Consider the following 10,640-nt stretch of genomic DNA (forward strand, 5'->3'; position numbering starts at 1 on the left):
AAAAAAAAAAAAAATCATGAAAACCTGTAACACTTTGGAACAGAAATCTAGACCTCAGTGTAACGCCCCGGTGTTTAATAAGGATTTGTTTTAATGCCCATTTGGTATTATGAAATTATAAATATCTGAATGCCTTTAGCCTGACCGCACCTCCACAATAAATCGACCTGAGGACTGGAATAAACACAGAGCAGCTATCACTCACCAGTAGGATATCAGCGACAATGGCCCAGTTCAGGGACAGAAGAGTCTCTCCAATAAATATAAATATCTGCAGAAGGGAAGGAAGACAAAATCAGAGAAAGAGCTATAAATAAGGAAGATATTATAAACATGTCCAAATTTTCTTGGGAGATGCTGGAAGTGAATAAAACGGTTTCATTGCTCATCAGCTACCCGGTCCTAATATAGGCAAACTGCAAAAACAAGATATGTAGGATTGTGCGCAAATACTTTGGCAAAGTGGTCGATCTCCGTGCAGGAAATCAAAGGACACTGCATGAGACGCCTTAAAAACAGCTAAGCAATGCCAATAGTATGCTCCTGCTTGTAAGACACACACATATATAGAATGTGATGATATGTCTATCACATAACATGAGTCAATGTGGCAGAATTGATACTCTTAGTGCAGTAAACACAAGATGGTTGAAGGGGATGCCTTCCAATTTGAGCTCCAAGAACAATATTACCTATATACAAAAGCCATGTGTGTTATTTAATATTCAAAGGGTGTTTTGTGTATTTGTTGCAGATTTGTGCCATAATGCAGTGTTAAATTTCACCTCTGTGCTTGTTATAGGAGCAGACAAGGCTGCTCACCCTCCTTGTACAGGGTTTTTGTATCTGAGCTCTTTTGTTTTCTTGGGGCAGCCTGTATTGGGTGGGCTGGCTGGGTCCCTTTTACAATTCTGCTTTTGCGCAGGCTGTGTGCTGATCAGCAATGTCACAATGTCTTTGTTACTTATACAAGTCTGAAATGTATTTGGTGCACACAAAATAGATTTATACTCTATAGTACAGTAGTCCCCAAAGCCCAGGCCGTGGACTGGTGCCGATCCATGGCTGGTGATTTGGGGTTCACAAATGACAGGAGGCAGAAGTGCCGGCAGCGGTAGTGCCCTCCTTACACTGCCCTAAAGCTAGTGACAAATGCGACAGCAGGAAGGCAACCAGCGGAAGCATGGGCGACTCTCTTCACACTGCTTACACAGGAGCTGCTGAGAATAGCAAAGCAATGTTCGTAAGACTTACCACTTCTCTGCCATTCCCAGCAGCTCTAACACCTGACAGCACACCAGCCCTCCTACGCTACTCTGCTATTCTCAGCTAGTGTGGCGACAGCAGGGGGAGCCACTGAGAACAGCAGAGCAGTGTAAAACTACGTACACACGTCAAATTTTTCCTGCCTGATAATTGTCCTGGGGTGGTTATCGGGCGACAATCTGGCGTGTGTACAGCCTGCGTTGTTCATCATCCTGGCAGATCCACAGACAATGAATGACGAGCGATCTTAATGCAAGGGAAGGAAGAGAGAGGGCAGCAGGGTGCTGGTCCATCAGTCTGTATGTACAGCACTCGTTCATGCATCGTGCGGTACTTATCATTGGAAAGGATCTTTTATGATCCTTTCCAACGATAAGAATAGCATGTGTATGCAGCTTAATCTAGGCCAGGGCAAAATTTCATTGCAACAGTTGGGGACCACTGCTTTAAGTATATTCTTCAGAGTAGGAAAATAAACAAATATTATATATACATTAATATTATACACACACAAGTGACTAAACTCTAACAGAACAGCTTACAATCATTTCTCCATAATGCAGGGATTACTTACATAGGTGGCCACCAGGCTGGTGTCTGCAAAGACCAGGGAGAGGTAAAGGAAGGGTGCGGAGCTGAGAAGTCCACAGGCGCACACTATGGGGTCACCGCGACGATTTATTTTGCGATAACGTTTACTAATTTCCACTCCGGCTGCGACCCCCAACAGCCCAGTCACGACTGTAATGCCCCCAAAGATAAAGCTGTGAAGAAAATTATATGGTGAATGCGTTATGGAAAAAAAGAGGTTGTTTCTACAGATCTTCTGTACGGAGGAAAATGTTACCTATCATCGTAGCTACACATAGGCTGGTCACACTGCTGCTGATCCTTGTACAGTACCGACCGGGCCCGCACAAGATATGTGGGGGCCCAGAGAGCCAAGGCGCCGGTGACAAATGCCACAGTGGTAAATCCAAATGTGGACAGCATGAAGCTACGGCTGAAGAGAGAGAAAAAAGAGGAAATCAAAGAATAAGTTGAGTAATACAAATCAAATTCCATATAAAGCATTCTCCTCCATAAATCTAGAGAGACAGAGGGGGGGGGGGGCTCTTATAAAAACAAATAGAGATGAGGCATAGTCCTGTCCCTGTACAAAGCATTGGTCAGACCACATCTGGAATATGCAGTCCAGTTTGGGGAACCATTTCACAAAAAGGACATTGTGGGATTGGAGAGAGTGCAGTGAAGGGCAACTAAACTAATAAAAGGAATGGAGGAGCTCCGCTATGAGGAGAGATTAGCTGAACTGAATCTATTCTCCCTTGAGAAGAGACGTATAAGGGGGGATATGATCACCCTGTATAAATATATAAATGGTCCATATAGAGAATTCTCTTCCCCATTATTCACTGTAAGATCATTACAAAGCACAAGGGGGCGCTCTTTGCGTCTGGAGGAAAGAAGTTTAATCTCTGGATAAAGAAGGGATTCTTCACTGTAAGGTCTGTGAAAATGTGGAATCGCCTCCCTCAGGAAGTAGTTTCAGCAACTACTATAGATTGCTTTAAGAAAAGCTGGATGATTTCTAGAAGCACAGAATATAACTGGGTATTAAGTCTTTAAAGTAAAGATAACAGAAACCAGATCTATGGAACATCCGATTGCCTCATGGAATCAGGAAGGAATTTTTTCCCGTTGGAGCAAATTGTACCCGGGGGTTTTATTGCCTTCCTCTGTATTAGCTATGTACATAGGGTTTTATATCTGGGATATGTTCATTTCCCTAGTGGTTGAACTTGATGAACTAACTATATAACTCCCTGTATGTGATTAGTTTAGGCCTAAAAGTTTGTTTAAAGTAGACATCTGGCTGGAATAGGAAGAGAGCTAATTAGACACCAAAATAAACATTACAACAAGGAAATGCCCACTTTTTCAGCAGCTCCTTGACGTCAGACCCCCAAGATGTGTGGGTGAGGGCGCTCTCAGATTTCCGCTCCACAGCGCCCCTAGGAGGCTCCTTCACAAAGAAGATTAGAAGCAGTACAGCTAAAACACCCAGTCCCGGGGTAACCTGTAAATTGCAAGAAAGAGCCAACATCAACAACAGATTGTATTTGCCTTGACAAAGACACAACATTTATAGGCCGCTGATGTGCAAATCCATAGTAGAGAAGCTGTGCAGCAGGCAACCAGATAAAAGTACAGATGAACTCAGAAAGCCCACAAAATAACTCACCCGTAGTGCCCAGTGCCAGTCCCCGCTTGCCATGCTTGTCACCTGTGATCCCACAATGTAGCCGAGGCCACTGTGAACAAAAATATGAATGTTAAATTAATTTGTATGCAAATACTGTGAAACATAAGTGTAGAGGGAAGGCGTTTCGTGGTCCCAGAACAATTCCCGTCTTGAAGTGACAACACTGCAACACTACAGGGAGAGCGTGGACATCCCATGATAGGATGTGAGTTAATGGCAGGATCACAGAAAAGCAATGCAACCACTGTATCTGAAGAGTGGCAAGCTGCTATTGATTTATGTTCTCAGCACTAAAGCTTTATTTCTAATACACATTGCACCTCACCGATTGTCATTTAGTGTTTTTCAAACATTTTATCCAGGTCGATTTAATACACACTCACCAGCCAACAGGGATGGCAAAGTAGAAGATGGAGAGCATTCTGCTGCGCTTGTCGGATACGAAAAGGTCAGCGATGATGGTGGGGGCGATGGTGGAATAGCTGGCCTCTCCTACTCCAACCAGGCACCGTGTGAGAAGGAACAGGGGGTAATACTGAGGGAGAGGAGAGAAAGAGAGCAGTGATAAGGAGCCTATAACTGCACTGTGCAAATTTTCACAAGGACATAAAGAATAAACTCTACTATAAGCTTTGTTTTAGTTATATGTCCATCAGGAATGTTGGGAACATTTCATAATAGTGCAGATCCAGGAACTCAGTGTAGAGATGATGAAAGCCACTCATAATGGGCACAGTAAGTGTTCAGACCTGGGAACGCAGCCCAGAAATGGTGTAACCCCTTCATATTGGGCACAGCAAGTGCACAGATACAGGAACTCTGCATAGGAATGATGAGAATCCCTTATAATGAGCACATCAGGTGTAAAGACCAACAGATTACATACACTGATGGTGGAAGCTCCTCTTAATGGGCACAAAAGGTGTACAGATCCAGAAACACAGCATAGGAATGATGGGAATCCCTTATAAAGGGCACAGATGGAGTACAGACCCAAGGACTGCTCCTGATGGACTCCATTAGAGACCAGAAGCCACCTGTTGTATATCAGACTCACACGGAGGAGGTAGTATACGAATAAGCAACTTTCCCTACTCCTAGACCCCTTGCTCCTGCCAGATTCATTTGTAAGGGAAATTAAGGGCAGTTAGAAAAGTCCCCATGGCAGACCTCTTTGCTCCTACCCCTACAAAGGACAGGAAAAGAAGGCAATGGCCTAGTTTGAAATGTATTGTCCTTCTTAGTTACTTCAACAATGGACAATTGGAATTGGAAAAAAACAAGAATTTCTTTCAGGTAACCTCATTTCGGGGGTGTGATTAAAACATTTTCCTATTTTCTCTGTGTTTTTAGCCTGCTGGGGGTCACTCATGTCCTTCTGCTCATTTTCCAACAACCTTCAGAAGCAAATAAACCTCAGAGAATCTTCCTACAAATGTCATTCTTATTGCAGGGCATCCATTAATATTTCAGTTGTATATCAATGCAGGTTAGTTAGAAAATAGACATTGCAGTTTCAAGGACAGTAGTTTTAAACTCTGGGCAACATACGTTCATAAAACTCCTATGTCCTCACACTGCAAGGTTGAAACATTTTTATCTTGTAACAACAGAAATACAAAGGTCATTCATGTTATACATTCTGCTAGCTGATATACAAAGGGATGACATTTGGAAAACATGTTGTGTGTAATAATTGGATTAAAATTCCATATAAAAGCACACAGCAGTGTAAAACCCAGATATCGGTGAGAATTCATTTCATTGGAAGCATGGCACTGCCCATTGCATTGGCTGAATGGCGGATGAGAGGAATTTACCTTTTCAGGTATGAAAGAGCTGCACAGGGTGACAATGGACCAAAAGCTAATCCCGAAACACATGATGTATTTCCTGTTGTAGCGGTCACCCAAATAACCGAATACAGGAGCCAGCATCATATAGCTGACAATAAATACTGAAGAGAGAAAGAGACATGTTACATAGTTAGTCAGGATAAAAAAAGACATAAGTCCATGAAGTTCAACCATTGGGGAAATAAACATATCCCAGATATAAAACCCCAAGACATAGCTGATCCAGAGGAAGGCAAAAAAAACCCTGGTACAATTTGCTCCAACAGGGAAAAAAAATTCCTTCCTAATTCTACAAGGCAATCGGATGTTCCCTGGATCAGCAGTCTCTGTTATCTTTTCTTTAAAGATTTAATTCCCAGTTATATTCTGTGCTTCTAGAAATCATCCAGCTTTTCCTAAAGCAATCTATAGTAGTTGCTGAAACTACTTCCTGAGGGAGCCGATTCCACATTTTCACAGCCCTTACAGTGAAGAATCCCTTCCTTATCCGGAGATTAAACTTCTTTTCCTCCAGACACAAAGAGTGCCCTATTGTTCTTTGAAATGATTTTCAAGAAATAAATTTTTTTTAAAAAAATTAAAATGAATAATCAAGAAGAGAGTTCCCTATATGGACCATTTATATATTTATACAGGGTGATCATATCCCCCTTATACGTCTCTTCTCAAGGGAGAATAGATTCAGTTCAGCTAATCTCTCCTCATAGCTGAGCTCCTCCATTCCGTTTATTAGTTTAGTTGCCCTTCTCTGCACTCTCTCCAATCCCACAATGTCCTTTTTGTGAACTGGTGCCCAAAACTGGACTTCATATACCCGATGTGGTCTGACCAATGCTTTGTACAGGGGCAGGATTATGTCTCCATCTCTGCAGTCTATTCCTCTTTTAATACAAGAAAGTACTTTGCTAGCTTTAGATATTGCAGCTTGGCATTGCATGCTGTTAATAAGTCTATGATCTACCAGAATCCCCAAACGGAAACTTGAAATTAAAATATATATGACGATCAATTAAATGGCATTGATGCTGCAAAAAGGCCTGGACCCTCAATTCATAGCTACAAAGAAACATACATGAACTTGCAGAATGTTTTGGGACTTTGCATTACCTGTCTGTACTAATCCTGATTGGCTGTCTTTGATCTGGAAGGCACTCTCGATATTAGGAAGCACTCCTGTAAGAGAACAGAGAGGGTTAAAGCTCATGGTTCAGCGGGTTCCTTCCTCAGGAACCATTACATGTTTATTTCTGGGGTTGGATATTTTTTTAAATATTCACCAGACGTCACATGAATCTGAGCTCCTTCTCAGGTCATAGATCAGTAAAAATCTCTCAGCAGCGAAGAACGTCAAGTGGTATTTGAAGAAGCGGCCCTTGTGAGGATCTGGCAGACACCTAAACTCTAAGTGAATCATCTGAATTTCTGTTCTCCCCAGGCCATTTTAGCTGGCATTTTTCAGTACCCACTCGGCTGTGTTTGGTTGGTTACGGAAGAGAGTTAGGTCACAATACTGGGGGCTGCCACCCACCTACAGCTTCTTCCCACCGGCTTATGAAAATTTGTGTGTTGAGCACTGGGAGAATGCAGATGTGGGAAGAGCAGAGTTTCAGAGATTTTTGGCACTGAGAACAGCGTTTGTTCTTACGACTCTAAGCACTAACTTGCTATTAGTTCTTGTCAATATCATTTTATTGCCCCATCCTAGTATAAGGCGGGAGCGGAGGAATGTAAATGGAGCCAGCCTTGGCCTTTCCAGTAGGTCTGTTACCCAATTTTTATGGGTGCTTGGAACGTAGAGTAATTAGATTAATTGGCAATAAAGTACACAAGTAATGTCATGTGTACAAGCTGACCATCCCCAGGGAAATCACCCAGCTGCTACAACTGAACCCCGACCCCGAGCACAGGGTTCTGAAATATGCGGTATGAATCCAGTGGAAAAACAAATTATTATTTTCCAATTAGTAAAATCTCAAATATTGTGTTGTGATCATGTTGCCAATCAGGGGAATACCGGGCAGCACAGCGTCTCAGTGGTTAGCACTCTGGCCCTTGCAGTGCCGGGTCTCAGGTTCGAACCTTGACAAGGACATTATCTGCATGGAGTTTGCAGGTTCTCTCTGTGTTTGCGTGGGTTCCCCCTGGTACTCCGGTTTCCTCCCACATTCTAAACATGCAGTTAGGTTAGGTTGGCTTCCCCCAAATTGCCTTTAGATTTTGGTAATGACATATGACTATGGTAGGGACATTAGATTGTGGGCACCTTAGAGGGACAGCTAGTGATTGGACTGTGGACTTGGTAATATGTGGTCGCTATATAAATACTGTCTAGCAATAATAATAACACTGCATTTGCCCCAGCATTTCAGGAGGATCAAGGTGGGGGGCACTGCAACCCTAAATACAGTGGAAGGTTCAAGGTTAATTGGTTGCAATAGATAGAAAGTGCTGCTGACCCTTTAATCCATATATTCGATCTATGTATACAGAACCTGAAGACAATTACCAGCCACTGTGAATCTGTCCATGTAGTTGAGGAGGTTGATGTAGAAGAGAATCATCACTATGACGAAGGAATGCCTGTATGAGATCCCCGTCAGTAGGTGAGTGTCTACTTCTTCACTCTCATCATCTTCCTTCTCATCATCCACTATTTGGCTATCAGGGACCCTGGACCTGTCCTCCTCCGTGTCATCCGCCTGGGTCAGGAAGGGGGTCGTGTCACCGAGGCCGTGCCGTGATACCATTTTGCTTTCACAGCCAAAGAACTACAAAACCTAAAAAAAAAAAAGGCAGCACAATTTATTATGCTGTTCACTTTAAACAACAACTAATCCAAATCACGTCCAATGACCTACTAATGACTTCCTCACTCATAACCTCATCACACGCACGCAAGACATTTCTAGAGCTACCCCGAGTCTCTGGAATGGTCTTCCTCGTCCTATTCAGCTTGCTCCTACTTTCTGCTCATTTAAAAAGCCCTCAAAACTCATTTTTTTTCAAACTTGCCTACATGTCTTCTTTTGTCTCCTAAACCCTCAATACTCACCCACCATTCCATATCCCCCTCCTATTGTGTGATACTTCCCCCTCCTCTTAGATTGTAAGCTCTTCAGGGCAGGGTCCTCTCCTTCTCCTGTGTCACTGTATCTGTCTGTCATTAGCAACCCCTATTTAAAGTACAGCGCTGCGTAATATGTTGGTGCTACATAAATACTGTTTATTATTAATTATAATATTAGTAGATGAAATGACCAAGAAAACCAATAAAAACAAGAACATTTCTGCTGTGAAAGGCTAAATTAGGGGCAGGTGCAGGGGAAAGTACAGCTTCAGTTTAATACAAAATGAAAGAAAACCTGCAGTGCCTGGGAGAAGGCGATGTGATATTTTATATCCTGGGGAATACAGGGCAGTATTTAAAAAAAAGACACTTTGGCCTTAGGCTGGATACACACACGTAATATTTGTTGTAGGAAAGGATCTTACACGATCTGTTCCAACAGCAAAAGACTACATGATGCATGAACAACATATGTACATACAGCTCCATTCTGCTCTATGGAGAGGGGGTGGGGGATGGAGTGGCAGCCCGCTGTGCTCTCTCTTCACTTTGATTACAAGTGTTCGTTGTTTCTTGGATCCCCCAGGACAGACCACTATACACACCACAGATTCTTATCTGATATCAGCCTGAGACGATTATCAGACGAGAATCATCGGACGTGTGTACATAGCCTTAAAGTGGACCTGTGCCTAAGCAAAGCACAGGTCCACTTCGTTTAGCACAGGTCCATTCCTAGTATCATTCCTATTCACTGGAATGAATGTACAGTTGACCAGAGTGGTATGTCAGTGAATCTTATGATACAGTTACATAGAGATGGAGAAGCTGAACCCCCTCGCTGACATACATGGAGATAATGGCTGCTGCTGTTTGCTATGGGGATGATACAACGGGGAGCCTCGTGCTTCTCCTCCATCCTTCTAGTGCTGCCTCTACAATGATAGCTACCAATCATTTCCAGTGATGATTATTGTAAATAAGTACACGTCCACCCTGTCACAATATACAGCACCTCCACCTTCATTCCTTATACTGCCATCCTGTAAGAAGAGGTTGAGCTTGCGCCTAGGTTGGCTTTAATTCGTTATGTGTTTGCAAGACTGGAAGAGAGAAAAGAAACGTGACAATCACAGACAATGTAAATTACCCTTCAGACAGAATCAGGAAGTGTGTCCTAAAACTCAGCAAAAAGGTGCAGCACAGGACGAGGAAACGATCTCTGTCCTACACGGGATGGGGGAGGGGTGCCATCTCTACACCATGTGCCTGAAAGAGATGAAAGAAATGGTTATGATTACAATACCGACACTGGCTACTACAACTCCCAGCATGCCATGCACAATATACAATCACCTAGATGCATTTCAGCAAATAATAAACAGGATTGATATAGCGCCAACATATTATGCAGCGTTGTACATTAATCCCCCTAGCGGTAATCCCCAGTGTGAGTCGGGGTGGATTTTCCATGCAAAAAAATCAAGTGAAGTTGCATAAAACATAATGAAACCCCACTTACCTTATTCCGTTGTTGTCCCCCCGCATCCTGCTTGTCCTCGCAGCTCCTCCGCACACGTCTTCTCTTTTCAATCTTTAGCCGGCGATTGCAGAGACGTTCTCCGGGGTTTCCCGGTGATGCTGGTGCAGGCGGGAGAAGAGGCGGAAAATTCAAATAATTTTGTATTGGAATTAATACATAATAGCTATATTGAGTCTAATACAAAGAAATCTTTATATTACATATTTTTTAAAATAGATTTTTGTGTTTTTTAATAAAGTTTGTTATTAAATATTGGACATATTGTAGTGAGTTATGCCTAAGAATTATAGGCCTACAATGCTAAAGTGTGACTGGGCCTATAGAAATCTGCAGGATGATAATAACATGGAAGGAGGAGCAGCGATTGGGGTGAATCATGCAGGGTGGTGACATTAATTATCAAAGCATCAGAAGAACCAAACACTGGCTGCATGCTTATATCCCATGTGTGCTTGTATCAGGGACAAAATCATTGTACGCAGCAGCTCAAATCAAAGTCAGCAGGTCAGATGTCTGGATACAAATCCATAAATGATAACCACCTCAGATTATCATCTGATATTATCGGACGCGATTCATCTGACGTGTGTACATCGCCTAATGGTTGTCGGTGGATGTGATGGAGATTGTACAATCTGGGTG

The 10,640-nt window shown here is 42.7% G+C and overlaps 1 protein-coding gene across 3 annotated transcripts in view; it reads right to left on the minus strand.

The window, feature by feature from the left end:
• Window positions 1–10,640, minus strand: part of SPNS1 (SPNS lysolipid transporter 1, lysophospholipid) — a 17,898-nt gene that overhangs the window by 4,767 nt on the left and 2,491 nt on the right. Inside the window, exons 2-12 of one of the 3 annotated variants that reach the window (XM_072417297.1) lie at window positions 9,978–10,096; window positions 9,606–9,724; window positions 7,895–8,165; window positions 6,496–6,561; window positions 5,353–5,489; window positions 3,916–4,067; window positions 3,512–3,581; window positions 3,204–3,346; window positions 2,114–2,269; window positions 1,841–2,030; window positions 206–271 (exon numbers count right to left, since the gene is read on the minus strand). In XM_072417297.1, the coding sequence (XP_072273398.1) occupies window positions 206–271; window positions 1,841–2,030; window positions 2,114–2,269; window positions 3,204–3,346; window positions 3,512–3,581; window positions 3,916–4,067; window positions 5,353–5,489; window positions 6,496–6,561; window positions 7,895–8,135 (1,221 nt within the window). In that variant the 5' untranslated portion in view covers window positions 8,136–8,165; window positions 9,606–9,724; window positions 9,978–10,096. Of the gene's footprint in view, window positions 1–205; window positions 272–1,840; window positions 2,031–2,113; window positions 2,270–3,203; window positions 3,347–3,511; window positions 3,582–3,915; window positions 4,068–5,352; window positions 5,490–6,495; window positions 6,562–7,894; window positions 8,166–9,470; window positions 9,725–9,977; window positions 10,097–10,640 lie in introns of those variants that run through there. The other 2 variants (XM_072417298.1, XM_072417299.1) reach the window with 2 other exon arrangements.

The sequence above is a fragment of the Pyxicephalus adspersus genome, chromosome 7 (assembly GCF_032062135.1).
Source record: "Pyxicephalus adspersus chromosome 7, UCB_Pads_2.0, whole genome shotgun sequence".
NCBI classification, from domain to species: domain Eukaryota; kingdom Metazoa; phylum Chordata; class Amphibia; order Anura; family Pyxicephalidae; genus Pyxicephalus; species Pyxicephalus adspersus.